Consider the following 17,476-nt stretch of genomic DNA (forward strand, 5'->3'; position numbering starts at 1 on the left):
CTTCGCTGTAGCATAACAATGGAACTCCTCTGTAAAAGTTTCAAGCTAGCAAGTTTTAATCCTTAGTAATTGAAGTATGTATTCTAATTCCAATATTATTAGATAACTGGTAAATGACGAAATCTACATCAATTTTTTTAACAGATTTGTTAAGCGAATGTTTTTGAATTTATTTGCAACTCAAATTAACAAAAAAAAATATGGAGTTGTGACAATTTACATTGTTCGTTTGTAACTTTGCAAATATAGTTTTTGTCCATTGAGTTGAGCCCGTTTTTTCCTAAGGGTGTGATATGTTTTAGGCATACGTCTTAAAAGTTTTGGTAATTAATGTTATTAGTTTATTACTTATTAAAGCCTTAAACCATGTTACTAAAAGAAATAAAGCCATAAATCAGACTAAGTAACAACGACCCCTTTACACAGTTCCGCCGTTCTACTTTCAGGAACATTAGCGAAGTCCCTGCTACGTGATTGAGTTAGGTGTGGCACCTATACGACTATGCGATGCGGTCATTCTGTCAATATAGGCCGCCCATAACTCTAAGGGAAAAGGAGGGTGAACGACTAAACGCCAAACGGCCACCAACGGATTTGGTGGAACCATCCATTATAATCTGATCATCAGATTTATAGTCGCTCCGTCAGTGAAATACATTACCTAAATGAATAAAAACACACCCGTTAACGTTACGTAGAAGTTGGAACGTTATTCATAATTACGCTTAGCACTTTATTCGCGTTCACGGATCGATAATTCAGTTGGAGTAGAAGGTAATTATATTGAAATCTACAGAAACTACTCCACTGTCAGACGTTAAAGTGTGGTTCCGTATTTAAGTAATTGAAAAAATAATACCCTTGGTAAAACACCTGTCGACGGGTAACGGCACAAAATCGAATTAGGTGTCAGTGTTGTTTTTCTGGTCACAAAAAATACAGCGATCTTATTCACATAGAATTAATAACAAACTAGCTTATTCGACTCAACAGCGTCGCGTGGCGACGCGACCGCGATTAAGTATGGCGTGTTACCGGCCTTAAATTCAAAATATTTTTATTTCATAATATAACGCCTTCTTTATGTCTGATGCTTATAATGTCTTACAACCACTAGCAAGAAACCTAGCAGTTACTTAACTTACGCTTCAAAGCTGACTCGTTTCAAACCGACCGATCACAAACGAAACTATGTTTTCGAATTCAATTTCGAATATCTTTTGGAAACATTTTTAAGTTGAATTTCGAATGTTTTTGAAAACATGTTTGTGATAGGTTGGTGACTCAAAATGTTTATGGCTCTGTCATTTGTATGGAATAACGTAAAAGACAGAACGGTACATTAATTTTTTCCGTAGATAGAGTATAGATGTCGTCAGTCGTGTAAGTAGGTACCTACTTAGTTATATACTCACCCAAGGCTGCTATGCAAATTGGCGAGTGGTCGTCGAACTACGCTGTGAAGCTTCCATTGTGATTACCTGAAAAAAAAAAAAGATTGCTTCTGAAAGGAAAATTAATTATTTCTTGTGACCCGGGGTTTGACCGCGATTCTATTTGCGTGCGCTCCATACTAGGTCCCATTTTGACAAAGATTGATAAAAGTTAACATAACCGTGAGTAGAATATTATAAAAATAAATTAGATTACATTTTTAAACGAATTCAAAAAATGGAGGACAAATTCAAATCGACAAGTGCTTTTTAGGGTTCCGTACCTCAAAAGGAAAAAAGGAACCCTCATAGGATCACTTCACTGTCTGTCTATCTGTCCGTCTGCCGTGTCTGTCGAGAAAATCAATTGGGTATCTGGATATATTGATTTAAAATAAACTATACATTCAGTTAAGAGTCCAATATAGCAAAAATTCATTCCTATTCCTGGATTGAATGCAATAAACAAATTCATAGTGCTATCTATTGTTCAAAAATTTATTCTAGGAGATATCTATGTAATCCTATCGCCCGCAAAGTCGTTAAAGCCCGATTAACAGCTAACATAAAAGAATTGGGTCGATCCTCGGCGGGTGCTTTGGGGTACATTTGAACAACCTTGTCATGGCAGAGATTAGGGTGGGCTTGGGTGTGTCGGTACCGTGAAATGTCGCGCCATTTTAGTTTTGCCGCACGATGACGCCACGGGCCACTCCTGGCATTTGGGCTAAAGCAACAAAGCAGCCCTACCCTCACTCGCCACTGATAACTGAAAACCTTAATAACTTGAAGCTCTTTGCTTTATTTGCACACGGCCGCTAGCACTTTTATCGCCCTTTTGCTGTGGCATTTATAAATAGTGAATTTGGGTTGAGCAAAAAGGCAAATGTTTTTATAGTTGTTAGGTATATTAAGCAAATAAATTAAGTATGCATTATTGTTTATAGTTATGATCGTTTTGACTTCTTAAGTTATTCTGCCCTCTACCGCATACCTATCAATCTAGTTTTGTCCATTTTTATATTGTATAAATTATTTCACAGAAAGTATTTATAAATAATAAATAATAAACGAAAATGTGTCAACAGTCAGGACACCATAATAAAGCAGTGTTCAAGGAGATATGACCCACGGGTCGTCGTAGTGGGCGTTGCCCCATAAATGTTAAATAGCCAAGGTAAAATAACATTCATTGTACTGCACACGTCACCACCATAACGTTATTCAGGTGAAGAAAACTTTCGTCACCTAGGTTTGTTATAGTAATTAACTTACTTTTGAAAACCGGCTAAGTGCGTGCGTACTCATGCTTCTGAGGGTTCTATACCATATTATGTGTAATTATTTTGTTGCTTATATTATCTCCAACTGCGAAGTGTGTGTCTTTTACTTACAAAATATGGTCTCTATGATTAAATACTTAAATGAGTTTTATTGTATTTTTCATTATTTTAATTTTAATACACACTTGACAAGTTTTTGAAAAATAATTTCAAGTTTATTTTGTAACTAGATGACGCCCGCGACTTCGTCCGCGTCGATTTAGGTTTATCGAAATCCCGTGGGAACTCTTTGATTTTCCGGGATAAAAAGTAGCCTATGTGCTAATCCAGGATATTATCTATCTCCATTCCAAATTTCAGCCAAATCCGTACAGTAGTTTTTGCGTGAAGGAGTAACAAACATACACACACACACACACACACACACACACATACAAACTTTCACCTATATAATATTAGTGAGATAAATTAGAGGAACACTACTGTTATATTTTTTTCTAGTTTAAATAATATATTATAGTCACAAAGACTTCTCTTATTTGGGCCCAAATAAGTAAGTCTCATGGTTACATTTTGTACCCACCACATTTGCAGAGTTAGACCACAGGTTCAGAGCTTAGACGAAAGGCTTTGAACTGGCACAACACGTATCGATGTTCGACACTTAATTATTAATTTAAAGTTAAAGTAATTTCTTAAATATGTTTATTATATGTTGCATTTTGTATCCACTTATAAACGAAAAATTCTTATCTATCTAATTCTAAATCAATGATTATATTCTTCATGTAGGTGGTCCTTTCTACATAAAAATATGGTCAGGGAAAATATTACATTACTACAGTACAACCAAATTAATAATGCGCATAGAAATCTTCGTCACTGTTCGGCAACGGTCTATGATACACATGATATTGACTCCTATTTGTTTATAACAAGGTGCAAAATGCAAGTGCATTGTTTAGGGCTCTTACGATTCAATGATTCGGAATATCTGATCGGATCGGATCTGCATGCGCATTATTAATTTGGTTGTACTGTACAAAAGTTACCATGTGTATGAGCTTAATAGGTACATAGTAGCATACAAAATAAAGAAATGTTGGCTTTTTGATTGAAACTTTTACCTACTTATGCCCAAGTCCTTGTTAGTTGGGCTGGTTTACTATTCACCATAAGCCAAAACTAAACTTTAACTGACAAGTAACATTTTGAATGATTTCATTGCTGAAATAAATTAGAGGACGCAGTAGGCATTCATTTTTCATGACTACTGATTTAACAGCAGTCATAATGCAGTTATATTTTTAAAAAATCATTTTCTCTGGCTAAGATTTCTAAGCATATTCAGAGTTGTAAACTGTGGCATAACCCTGTGCAAAACAAAGTTCAAGGTCCACCTTAAACAGCATTGAATCTACTAAATTATTCAAACATTAATTGATCCAAACATGAGAGACCTAACACCTGACAGTTATATGTTATGTATGACACAATACTTGAGTCCGAAATTAGCACAAAAACGATACTAGTTTAGGCACTAAATATTGTTGTATCTTTTTATGATGACCATAGACTTATATGGTGAATATGACAAATAGTTTTCTTTCACCTGCATCTTTCTTTCTTCCATATTGATCCATTCATCATTGAGCTATCGAGGCTGGTATTATGGTAGTCGGATAAATACTGGAAACATAATGACACTTGGCAGATGGCATCAATTTCATATGCAAAAACAACTATAAGTCTTATTGTAACATTATATTACTATTCAATAATTGGAATTCAGTTGGAACCAAAATTATTATCTTTGGATTCCTAAAATGATACAGTATGTAATAATTAGTCAAATTCATTCTAAAAATTTCAAAAACTGCCAAGTGTGAGAACGACTTGCATACCGAGGGTTCCATACTCTGGATTTTTTCGACATTTTGCATGATAAATCAAAAACTATTATACATTAAAATAAATAAAAATCTGTTTTATAATGTACAGGTAAAGCCCCTTCATATAATACCCCACTTGGTATAGTTATCTTAGTTTGAAAATTGAAAATAGTAATTATTTTTGTAAGTAATAACTAATTGATAAAAAAACTTTAGTTTTTTCCCTTTTTAAATCTCTCTTTTTTTACAAAAAAAAAATGTAGCTTATGATCTTTTTTCGCACTCAGAATTATGTAATTTCTTAACCAATACAAAGGTTTTTTTAATTTGCCACAGTTAAACCACTTGAAAGCACTGGTCAACCCTTCAACAAGAAGGTAACCTCTCAGGTGCTGGCCCTTAGTAGGAGAAATCCATGCATTCTAGTGTGAGCTTTAACGGGTCACTGTGACTCTAAACAGACACATGTACAACCTTAAGCTCCAGGGCTCGGACACCTGCAGACTGTGTCAGGAGTCTGTCAAAACTCTGATGAATTGAGGTTTAAAACATAGTATTCTATAGTATGAAAGGAGGAATGAGGAGGTGCACTATCACCCGGCCCTGACACTACTCCTATTACAAGATAGTGAATCCACCCAGAGACGAACAGTATTATAGCCTAATCCTAAACTATGTCATTTTTAAGGGATGACTCTCTCCCACTTGTCAATAGGAAGAAGGCTTGGGTGATCAAAATGAGAAGTCTGTTTTGTCAAAATTAGTTATATATTATCTCACCAAAGTTCCAATAATTATAACCTCACTTTTATGGCAGCAATTTGGAACTTCTGCTTTTTAGGCAGGTAATGCAGCTTCTACAGTCTCGCAAAACAAAGTACAGGCACCAACGCTTGCCTCTGCAAGTTTTAATACTGTGATAAAACTGACCATAACTGAGGTATAACCTAGATCCAATAGAACCTAAGTGCTCAGCCCCATGATTACTTCTATTTTTACCTAACCTAACTTTATTTTGACAAACATAATATTGATTTAAAACCCTCCCGCCACCATTCTGTAGCTCATTTAGCATTTTGTTTGCATGTTTTACCTGTTTCAAGGTTAGAATTACTTTAGTTATTTTCTTGAAAATGACGCATCCCCTTTTAATGAGAGTGTTAGCATTATAATCATTGACTAAATCTCAATCAACTACAACTCCTATTACCTCCGAATTTGTGCCTAAGACTACTCAGTTAAACCCATTTTGTGGACTCTGAAATGAAAGCCTTGTAATCCCTAACCAATAGATTTGGGTTTTGAACTTTACCTTAATGTTTAGTGGCAAAAGTTTAATAATTATTTATCTTTTAGTTTATGGCATTCAGCTTTCCTATATTTAACTTAATTTACAATACTTGTCATATTTTTTTTACTTTAGGCACCATACTTGTTCTTTATAAGATTGAGTAAACATATTAAAAATCTTGATGAATACAACAAGCTCAAGGTATGGATTTATGAAATCTCGAAACTCTTTCGATTACCCGGTTACAACAGGTTGGCGGCTATATTTTGGCAATCTAAAAATAGATATACTGTCGTAAACACTTGGGTGTAAACTGTTTGCTAGCTAGAACACGTACTTTTCTAAATTAATGATTACGTATACTACTTTTGCGAATAGTGATTTCTTACGCTTTTAAAAGTGAAAGTAGAGCCAAGAGTTGACAACTGTTTAAAGAAACAATTTTATACACTTACTTTAGTAAACTTCACGCCACACAGAGAAATGCATTCATTATATACACTTCACTGAAAATAGTTTTTGGTTCATTTATGATTCACAATTTAAAGAAAGTTATAAAATCACACACATGACACAAGCACAACTTAATTTTTTGATCTTTTTTTTGCACCACTGCAATGCCAATACACGATTGACAGTGACAAATATAATCCTACTCTATGGACAGTGACAGACTTGACAGACTTACAATATAGCCAACTTCTTTTTTCCAAGCCAGAAGCTGCCGTTGCGGAGACCATGGACAGAGAATAAGGCATGAATATGGATTGATTTCTATGGGATTGACCATATTGACACTGATAGCATATTGACGGCACAGCGCAGCCGTTGCGTTCTATTTTCTTCGAGCAATTTGAAGCAAATTATTTGAACCAATGGTAATCACTCGTTACTATTACTTTACAGAGAGGAGGCTCAAAGGGGTTAGAATCCAGAGCCAAAAAGCCAGTTTAAAAAAGAATAGAGATGACAGACATGTGACAGATTCATCATTGGATGGTCTTGACAGAAAAAAATTACATCTGTGAGTTGTTACAGAAAACCAAACTGCAGAAAAGACGAAAAGAAAATCTGAAAATAAAGTTTGAAATGCAAATTAGCTTAGTTTACTAATTCTTACAAGTTATTTCTTTAATCACACGATGCGCTTCACATAAAACTAAAACTTGTATTCCAAAACATATATTAGGAAGCACTGAGTGATAAAGTAATTAAGTTTATAAAGTTACAAAAGAATCACAATCATCTGCGCCAGTGAAATTTTTCAAGATGAATATTTCAATAGAAAAGAAAAGAAGCGATTGTGCAGCCTTGCCAAAAGGCTGGCAAAGAGAGGAAGTTATAAGAAAATCTGGACTTTCAGCTGGGAAAGTTGACGTTTATTACTACAGGTACTTTGACCATTTCATTTTTATAATTATTTTAATGATGAAGTACTTAATTTTTTTCTCAATGAGTTCGAATTTCGTACGAAAATTGAATTAGTTCATATTGCACTAATAGTTTTAAAAAAATACCTATAATAACACTGTACAGTACTAAGTAAAATTACTTTTATCATTTTGACCATTTTGGATATTGGATAACATTTTTTGTTATAAATGGATATACCCACTCTAAACAATTGGCTAGTGCACAATGTTAATAACAGCCATTTATCATTGCATTAAAATTTCAATTTGATATTCACGTTTAAAATAAAACATCAAATTTTTTACATGATAAATTGTTGCCAATCATTTATTTGACATCCACTACATCCATTGCTGGTAAATTTAACCCAACTTACTAACACGGCTGTCAATAGCTGAGTGGTCTGTGGTGACAATATATTTTTGTGTAGCCCAACAGGTAAAAAGTTTCGCAGTAAACCTGAGCTAGTTCGTTATCTGGGTGATAGTGTGGACTTGTCGTGTTTCGACTTTCAGCAGGGTCAAATAAACACTATGCTGCTGTGCAAGGCCAAGAAAGCTCGAGCGCAGTTTGACTACAGGTTCCCACATTCGTGTCATAACTTCTCTCACTTGTGTTGTGTTCATTAGTGCAGTCCTGCTTTGTGTTACATTTGTTTATGCTCTATATCCGAAAGCTTGTGTCAAAGTGCTCTAGATGTAATTTTCTTCATTAATACAAACCTCATATTGTTTGTATTACTTAGCCTTAGATCAAGCATTTTTATGGAAAACTAGGCGTTTCATTAGATCAACACTTATAGCAGCTTTTAAAGTATTAGTTACCACACTTAGATTTTTATTTTTCTATGCTCACTCCCCCACAATGCTTATTTCTACACAAGCTTTTAAAATTGAAAGCTTTCTACATATTTATATACTTGTGTCAATATTGCATAAAAATAAAAGCTTGCTTCTATATTGTACTGTGTTTAAATTAAATGAAATATGACAAAGAGCACTTACAGCAACATATCTGCTGTGATCAATGGTTATATAAGAATTTCACTATCTTATTGTAGTTAATGTTTTTTAAAAAGTTCAATAAATGGTTATACGAGGCTAACTATAGGTATCATAATAAGCAATAAGTTTGTGTCCTTCAAATGTTTAATTAAGTACATTTCTCCCACTTGCTCAGAAATTGATTCATTATTAAAAAAACAAATGGTCGATCAGCTCTTTCTGGTACTGGTGTACATATGGTGGTGTACTGGTTGGTGGTGGTGAAACACCAATGAAATAATAACACATCAGCAATTTCCAACACAACAATAATAATAATAGAAGTTGCTGGATAGATTCATAGAGTTCTTTATGTGTCACTAATATAAATTAGATTTTTTAGGTACACATGATAAATATATTTTATTGTTGTAAAAGCTGAATACACATTTCTCAATTTTATATAGCGGATGAGATTCTTTAAGTGTATCCTTACATAAATTAGTTTTATTTTAGTGTACATGTGTATTGTGTACACATGACATTGTTACAAAAGCTATTGTATATTTCTTTTCAAAAGTTTAATATATAAATTAATAGTTTAATAAAAATGAGTAATAGAAATAATCATTCAATTTTACTCTGCAAGTGTTTCAATTTTTTATTGTTGCCTAACTGTACCAACAGCAATGTAACTTTTTTCTTGTATTCATTTGTTTATTGTTCCATCGCAAATGAGAGAAAAATATCATACAAGTCTCATGCGGAACATCAATTAATTCTCGATATCAAATATCAAATAATTAGGGAAGGACTCTGTTAGCGTTGATTTTTAAAATCACTTAAGAAGTACTCTGTTTCGCCTTGTCCTTCCAATGTTACTTGACTATAAAGTGCTTTATTTCCGGCCTGGACAGTAATGTACTATTTTCGAACCAAACATGTCCCTGTATAATATCTGCACATATTCTCAGTATGTAACAAGTGCTTAGATTCATAAAGCATGACTAATATTGCATGAAAGGAATATAGTAAACTTACATTAGTATTGCCATTTATGCATTTTAAAAAAATTATTGAGACACAATTATGTATATAAATAATAACTTGTTTTATCTTTGTATTGTAAATGTGTGTCATTATTGTGTGTTTTCATATTTATGGTAAATAACTTAACTTATTCATAAACATTTACATTGGATTTTTGTTTTTAGGGTTCCATAGTAAAACAAGAAACCATGAATGTTTGTCTGTCCATCTGTTGGTGTCAGACATTTTAAAAATAAACTTTAGGTTTCTATAATAATTGAAAAGTACAATAAATAGAAACCTATTACTTACAGAGGCATATTTAAGTTTTGAAAAAAAAATATTATAGGAACCTGACCATGAAATCGAGAGTTACGAAAAATTTATTTTAAAGACTGTTAGAAAAAAAACTGGTAACAACAACAACATTTTGGTAAAATGTTCAAAAGTGATTTTTTTTCAAACTTGAACCTGCTACCAGAAGTTAGAATGAATGTATTGTGTGTGTATATTATGCCATAGCTTGATGCATGTACTGTTACCTATATTTTTATTAAAATTGAAAACTTTCTTGCAGGGATTAACTGCTTGTGACGCAAATGGAGTGATTGGCACGACCTCCTTACCTAAGTATATCAAATCTTTGGGGCCGTATACTTCAGATGCGACTACTATACAGTCATTAGCCACTGCTTTACATGTTTCATCACAACCTATAACAGGTATGTATTTAAAAATAACACTAGTTTACAAAAAAATTTTTTTTTCGTGCTCATGAAATGAAACATATATTATTTATGTCGGCTATGGACGGTAGGTAAAAAAATTTTTTTTTTATTTTTCCTAGCACGTCAAAATTATGAGATATGAATGTCTTTATTTTTTGTCTACTCGCAATTGTTAACATTTATTATTCTATTTTGTAAACAACTGTATGATTCAAAAATGGTATTTTTTATATAAAACCGTCATTTATAGTGTGTAAGCTATATTATTGAAACTGAATTTGTTGTGTTTATGGTGAAATTATTCCGTTAAACCGTGGTTTTCCTATAAGAAAACCTTCGAGAGAAGTCTATCTACAGCTTTTTGATTTCTGGTGTCAAATCTTGATACAAAAAATTGGTTCCTTGTATGATTTGCATTAACTATAGATTGTTCCTCAGCTCCTGATATTCAGGTAAAAATAGATCACTGAAATTCGGTGAACTAATGGTATGGGGAGAGTTAAATAACCATGAAACTGATTGTTACTTTTTTGTTAACAAAAAATTCAGGTTTTAACACAAAAATAAAAATAATATAATATATGCAGACGTTCCATCAGTAACTAGGCTGGGCCTTCATTCAGAAGTTTTACCAGCCTTATAACCGATGTTGAAAAAGGTAATAATGGAAAAACCGAGGTTCAAACTGAAACTTTTTCAAAAGTATCATTTAAAATTTTTAGGCAGTAAAAAGTAATAAATTATACAGAAATTATTGAAAGTTTATTACAAAATTACTAACGCAGGGGTGTAAATATGTCATTAAAAATCAATTTTTTGCATTCCCATTTAGATTTTTCCCAGAAATTCTTGGTGGTATAAATGATGAACACAGTGAGCGATTTCACCAAGATTTAAAATCATTTGGGCAAAATTATCAAGATTGTTGGGATCAAAATATGCTACTGTGACTATTCTTTGTCTGCTGTGAGAGACACGATGAAAATATTTAGGAAAAAGAACCAAAATTACTCATTTTTACATGCCTTTTCTTTATTTGGACATAGTTTTTTGTCAAAAAATTCTTGGTAAATATTTCAAAAACCTGACGTGCTGGATTTTTTTAAATATTTTTTCCTAGATGTAGAGGCCATAAGTAACGTAAATATATATGTTTTATTTCATGAGCAAAAACCTTGTAAACTAGTGTAATCTAAAGCTAATTTAAAATTTAGTAATACAATTTTCTAAAATTAGTTAAGAATTCTATGGAATCCAAGTCTTCATTGTTTTATATGTATGTATGTAAAGTTTCAGATTCATAATGTAAACCCCATTTCGTTCAGCAAAGGGGTGCAATGGCCTTGCATGATCAACTAAATTAGACTCATCTGTTGTGGTAGAAAGGATAATGGGGATGATGCCTATGTCAAAAATAAATCATTTTTTAGTAATTATTAAATAGTGTCTTCCAAAATTCGTAAAATCCACATTCGATGCTAGTTTTAAGTTATCTAACCATTTTAAACTATCGATTTAAATAAAATAGTCGGGTAAAAAGTAAGTAAAATTATGTCAAATGTTACATCATATTGACGTCACATCTGTGAATTTTTGTTGTTGTTTCTTGATTTAGTGGCTTTTGGTCGCGCCACCACGGCACAATTTATTTTGCCAATGTCGCGTAGATTGTAGAAAACACGAAAGAGCATACAAGCTCCCTTACTAAGCGAGTGTTTTGATGTTGTGTGTTTGATAAAAAGTCGCTGATTGGACTAGTAGTCATTATCCCTATTGCATCGCTTTTCCATTGGTGTAAAGCTTAGGCAAATATTGGCACATTTTCAGGACAAAGCGGTTCAAAGCAAGTTATAATGGAGAGCCCGGGGGTTTTTTTAAACCCTGATCAGCCATTAATCGCCGCTGTCACTATAACTAAAGATGATTTGCGCCGTCAAGAGGAGCGCGTGAAGCGGGCGCGGCTCAGACTGCAGGAGGCGCTGGCGGCCGCATAGGGGCGCGCCGGCGACGGGGACGTGCAGACCGCCGCCGCCGACTCGCAGCAGGGAGCGCAGGACGACGACCCCGCCCCACAGATGCTGCCGGACTCCACCGCCGATTCCCCTAAACCCTGCATTTCCGAGTGTGTTGTCGACAGCACTAGTTAAGGGGCAAGCGACGGGTCTGCCCGCGAAATTCAAATTTTATTTGGTTTCTCGCAATTTGTAAACTAATACGACAAAGTAGGCTTGTGGTATTCTAGTTGCGACAATGGCAGATCATTTCCATGTGTTTATATAAAAATCGTTACTTGATAAGGTCCAGTTTAAGAAATTAGCTCCAGTATCGACTAATTTGTGAGTTACAGTCGATACTATAGCTAATTTCTTAAACTGGACCTTATCAAGTAAAGATTTTTATATAAATAGGTGGGGATGGTACTGTTATTGTCGCAAATAGAATGTCATAAGCCTACTTTGTCGTATTAGTTTACAAATTGCGAAAAACCAAATAAAATTTGAATTTAAAGTATGCTTCGAAAGTATGCTCTTAGCAAAGGTACTTGCTTCTCAGAGACGGAAGTGCCTATACCTTCACCGCCGATTTTCGGGAAGAAGGCAGCAAGTCAAATCCATCGACAAATGCTGCCAGACTATTTTAATAATACTTCTAATAATTCTTCAAACTAAGAATGTGTATAGCACATAAGTACCTATTTAAATAGAAATTCTTGTTACATTTTTATAGGGAGGTGAAAAGCGTCAAGTATTTTAATTTAAATGAGCTATGCCAGAAGACTCGCTTCCAATAACATATTTTAATACAATACCTACATTTATTGTTTTCATATTTTCTTCTCTATTAGTAACTGTTACGATTTCTTTAAGAAAAATTTGGTAAGTGCTTTTTCTCGGTGCAATTCAATACTGGTTCTATTATTTATCATTCAGCACATTTCACAAACAAGGTTTATAGGTATTGTATATACATTCATATGAAATAAGTTAAATTAAGTCATTAAATTAAATGTAAGTTTTACTCACGGAAATAGCTTACATAAGTAATTGACAGCTTTACTAATGTAAATGTACTTTCACGAGTCGTAAGTTAATCACTAAAGCTACTTACGTGAGTAAACTTACATGTGTGTCCGCGGCCAAAGATATAAGGTACGGGGTGGCACAACTAGTAAATATAATTAACATAGGCTGTAGCCTGTATATTTTTTTATAATTCAAATAAACTGAATTTATTGTATATTTATTAGGTTTAACAGTGCCAATCATGTAACAAAATCATTTTTTGATCACATACTTAATATTTGGATTGATCACATTCAAAATTAGTTAAGTAGTTTTAGGTTACGCTTCATGTAATTTGATACTACTTACATACTATCATTGACGGTCACAATCAAAATTAATGGTTAAAGGTTATGATCATTATAGAAGTATCTAAAATTATGGTTTATAAACTCGACTTTTGAATCACTAATTATGAGACATTTTCTAAAATATAATTATAATTTTAAATTTTAATAAATGCAATCATACATAACCTGGTATGTTTTGATTAAGTAATTCTGTGATTGGATATATTACTAAACATAATTATAATGTTTATAAGTTTCAAGTCTGTAATCTTCGTGGTGATTGTGGTTTTATAATAAAAAAAAATCTTAAGTATATTTATTTTTTATTGAACACTTGAAAACAAGCTTTGAACATCTTGTGCGATTGTGAATTTAAGTATTAAAATTAAATTGAATCATTGCAACATCTGTCATACTTACTGGTATATTTTAAACAAGATACCATAATATTTCTTAAATATTTAGTAAATTAAAGCAGTGGCCGCACTTTCTCCTGCATGGAATTAATGTGATTCTCGAGATAAAAAACCAACTTCGGTCACATCACCTGGATAGTAGCTATTTCTGTCTGCACAAATAAGGTCGGCTCAATGGTTAATAAGAGAAAAGATAACAAATATACAGTTCCGCATTAATATGAAGTACAAATTATTTAGTAATTAGTAAGTAGGTATTGAATATGAATTTATTAATTACATAATCAGTAAGTAGCTCAATTAGTAATATTTTTAGTGTGAACAGGAATGAACTTAATTGAGACAGCAATATGCAAGATGGAAATTTAATGCCTATTAAAAGCTTTTTAACTGTACATAAATAAAAAATTGAAGTAACATACTATAAATTGTTTTTTACAAAACTTGTAGAGCTAAAAGTTACTTAATTAAAATACTAACTTTGTTAGCTCTACCTACCTATAAATCATTAGTTAATATTATATTTAAATAAGCAATTTACATCTAAAATGACAACCTTAGATCAAAATGTATAATGGACTTGTTTTTAAAAGGCCCCATGCATTATTAAACTCCAAGCAGAGAAATATTATTATCCATTAAATTACTTAATACTATAAAAACGTTTGTTAAATTCTAAAAGATTGACTAGATTTGGTCATAGCTTTATAATTTCAAAATAATGCAAATGATATGTTAGAATAATTTTTAAAATATTGAATTAAGTGAAGTGATATGTCATGAATTCCATTCAAATAAAATTTAATCAAGTCCAAGGATAGAAATTAGAAAACAAAATTGTACCAACTATAAGGTACCCAAGAAAATAACACTGTATAATTTGTGATTGAAAGTCGGGCATTCGCCTAGATATTAAAAAGGTTTTCCATTTACTATACATATTGTCAACTCCTTCCAAATTAGCAATAGACAAATGGTGTGATGGTATTCTCTTACCAACACCAATGCGACGAAAATGTTCATTGATGGTGTTTTGATCTGAAGTTGGAGTAGGGCCAACATTCATCTTACTTGCGCAAATCCAGTATAAAACTGGACTTGCCGAAGCCAAGAGTCTTGTTGCCACTTGGATATGGACAAATGCAATGCAAAAAATCGTTAAAGCCATTACATGTACCACATATACAAAGAAGGAAGGATCATTGGCCCCAAAAGATTTAGAGTACTGTTTTTGTCTGTATGTTATTTTGCTTGGATAACCATAATTAAAAATGTTATCTTTTAATCCAAGTCTAAAACATAATCGTAAATTGTTTTTAATATAACATAAACAATTATGCAAGATTATGAATATAACTGGAAAGGCAAGCATAAAATTTGGTATTTGTTTTAACTTATAGTATTTAAATAAACCAACATCCCAATAGTGATTCTGTACATAAGAGTATGACAAAGGCAGTGAACTATTACACCATGGACTTTCAGCTGTTCCTGGTAATATAAATTCAGAGCTGGATAAAAATTCTGGCAAATTGTGATCACTATGGATACAAAATTTAAAGTAATTGTATGTTTGCATTAAAACAAATGGAATGATAGCTACTATCACAGTCATGAACAGTGCTACACTAGATGTAAACAATGGTAGAAGTAAAAAAGGAAGAATTATTCTATGCTTCAGTGTCTTATATTTGTACACAATTTCAGGTAAAGTTCGCTCTATCACATTTTTGAAACTAGCATACAAAATGAAACCTAAATTAATAATTCCATTTGATCTGGAGATCATAGAGAATCCAGCAGGTAATGCACTTGTAATGTCTATGTTAGCAAACCTTAATGTCTCATTTTCTGTACATTTAAACATTGTATAAAAAGACATAAATGCAAATAAAGACTCAGAATAAGGAGCTGAAAAAAATATACTAGCAGGATTAACACAGTATAGTATGGCAGATTTGTATGCTCTGCTTTCACTTTTCAGTATTCTTATGCTTAGTCTATGTAAGACATCAGCAGATTTCATAAAAAACAGTAAATTAACAATAGTGGCCGAGATCAGCAGAGAACTATGGAAATTAAGAAATGAACCTAAAATACTATTGAATATATAGGCAACATACCTTACAATTAGTGGAAACAAAGGCAAAAATGCTAAACAGTTTTCATAAGTGTAACCATATTGAGCTATATGTATAAAATACTGTGCATCCCATCGTTTCATGCCACCTAGAACTATATCAACTATAATATCAAGTCTACTTTTACGCAAAGTTGGATCCTCCGGACTAACAAAAACATCTGCGTTGTGATCTGGAAGAATAACATTGGAGACAGCTTGAAGAAACAGCACAAAAATCCTTGAGCTAAAAGCAAACCAGAGTATTTTCTGACGCGGAGAATACATCTTCTGGAACAATATGTATATTTAACAAGTTATTTCAATATTAAAAAAGATTGTTTTCATTGAATAAGAAAGTTATTGATTAAAATCTAACCTCAAAAACCTACTAAGAACTTTTAACTATTTAATTGGCATTTAAACCTGTATTATGGTTTTATCTACTTAAAACAAATTCCACAATTGTTCAAGCTTAATAATTACAAGAGAAATCATCGTTTCTGTTCTGTATTATTTTGATTTTTAACAATTGTTTACCTATATTGATTTAATTAATGTCAATTGACAGTCCCCACATCCTACTCTATGGCACAGACTACGAATGCTCTATAGTCCCCGCCACGGATCACTTTTTTAAATTAATTTTACGGCCCTGGATATCATCATTACAATACGACAAGGTTCTTAAATGGCACTTAATGACATTGACAGGGGGCGCAGTTGTGATAAAGGCTGCCAGCAAATAAAATCTCCTCAATTTTAGAGAAAATATTGAAAATATCAATGTTGAAAACCAAGTAGTTAAGTTTTATCTAATTTTAACAAAACGAAAAAATGAAAAATGGGAAGGCCATCCCTGTTTTCACGGCTAGAAAGGTTAAGGTGGAAGCGAGGGGCCTGGCCGCGAATATATAAAAATCTTTACTTGAAAGGGTCCAGTTTAAGAAATTAGCTCTAGTATCGACTAATGTGTCAGAATTAGTCGATACTACAGCTAATTTCTTAACCTGGCCCCTTTCAAGTAAAGATTTTTATATAAACCTGTGAGGATGATACTGCCACTGTCGCAATTGAAAATGCCATAAGCCTACGTTGTCGTATTAGTTTAAAAAATGCGAAAAACCAAATTAAATTTGAATTTCGCGGGCAGGCCCGTCTCATGCCCCTTTTAATAAAAATCTTCAGACTGGTTTATAGTAATCTGTGATAAAAACCATTGATAGCCCATTGACTTGCTATCATAGATCTTGCTATCTATCATGTTTGTCTGCTCAAATATTATAATATTTACGTAGTGCGAAATCCATACTAATATTATAAATGCGAAAGTGTGCGTCTGTCTGCTAGGCTACCTTTTCACGGCCCAACAGTTTAACCGATTCTGACGAAAGGTACAGAGTTAGCTTATATCCCGGGGACGGACATAAGCTAACGCTCAACCGATTTGTAGGTACTGAGGTAGCTTGCGTTCATGTTATTGACATAGGCAACTTTTCATCCTAGAAAACCAAACAGTTCCCACGGGATCTTCAAG

At 32.9% G+C, this 17,476-nt stretch overlaps 3 protein-coding genes across 7 annotated transcripts in view; 1 reads left to right on the forward strand and 2 right to left on the reverse strand.

Moving 5' to 3' along the window:
* The window catches only part of LOC123874513 (phospholipid-transporting ATPase ID), a 55,897-nt gene extending 49,364 nt beyond the window's left edge, over window positions 1-6,533 (reverse strand). The window contains exons 1-2 of the mRNA XM_045919914.1: window positions 6,355-6,533; window positions 1,416-1,481 (exon numbers count right to left, since the gene is read on the reverse strand). The gene's annotated coding sequence lies outside the window, so the exon portion shown is untranslated. The remainder of the gene's footprint in view (window positions 1-1,415; window positions 1,482-6,354) is intronic.
* A 366-nt stretch (window positions 6,534-6,899) lies between these two features.
* Window positions 6,900-12,200, forward strand: LOC123874628 (methyl-CpG-binding domain protein 3). The gene is made up of 4 exons (XM_045920117.1): window positions 6,900-7,290; window positions 7,743-7,940; window positions 9,847-10,046; window positions 11,880-12,200. Exons 1-4 carry the CDS (start codon window positions 7,169-7,171, stop codon window positions 12,044-12,046), a joined length of 687 nt encoding a protein of 228 aa, XP_045776073.1. The 5' UTR covers window positions 6,900-7,168; the 3' UTR covers window positions 12,047-12,200.
* A 750-nt stretch (window positions 12,201-12,950) lies between these two features.
* Window positions 12,951-16,524, reverse strand: LOC123874518 (GPI mannosyltransferase 2). 5 transcript variants are annotated; one of them, XM_045919924.1, is made up of 2 exons: window positions 16,480-16,524; window positions 12,951-16,227 (listed from the first exon to the last, which is right to left on the reverse strand). In XM_045919924.1, the coding sequence occupies exon 2, from the start codon at window positions 16,225-16,227 to the stop codon at window positions 14,626-14,628; it is 1,602 nt and encodes a 533-aa protein (XP_045775880.1). In that variant the 5' UTR covers window positions 16,480-16,524; the 3' UTR covers window positions 12,951-14,625. The 5 variants fall into 5 exon arrangements, with proteins under 5 accessions (XP_045775880.1, XP_045775878.1, XP_045775877.1 ...); XM_045919922.1 differs by having other exon boundaries at window positions 16,319-16,518; XM_045919921.1 differs by having other exon boundaries at window positions 12,951-16,230; window positions 16,319-16,518.
* Window positions 16,525-17,476: the final 952 nt, after the last annotated feature.

Source organism: Maniola jurtina, chromosome 18 (genome assembly GCF_905333055.1).
Source record: "Maniola jurtina chromosome 18, ilManJurt1.1, whole genome shotgun sequence".
NCBI classification, from domain to species: Eukaryota; Metazoa; Arthropoda; class Insecta; order Lepidoptera; family Nymphalidae; genus Maniola; species Maniola jurtina.

Excerpts from the sequence above, each read along its gene's own strand:
- LOC123874628 (XM_045920117.1), top strand. The coding sequence starts at position 7,169 with ATGAATATTTCAATAGAAAAGAAAAGAAGCGATTGTGCAGCCTTGCCA. Across the intron at positions 7,941-9,846 it reads CACTTGTGTTGTGTTCATTA|CTTGATGCATGTACTGTTAC; the intron begins GTGCAGTCCTGC and ends ATTATGCCATAG. Across the intron at positions 10,047-11,879 it reads TTCATCACAACCTATAACAG|GACAAAGCGGTTCAAAGCAA; the intron begins GTATGTATTTAA and ends GCACATTTTCAG.
- LOC123874518 (XM_045919924.1), bottom strand. The coding sequence starts at position 16,227 with ATGTATTCTCCGCGTCAGAAAATACTCTGGTTTGCTTTTAGCTCAAGG.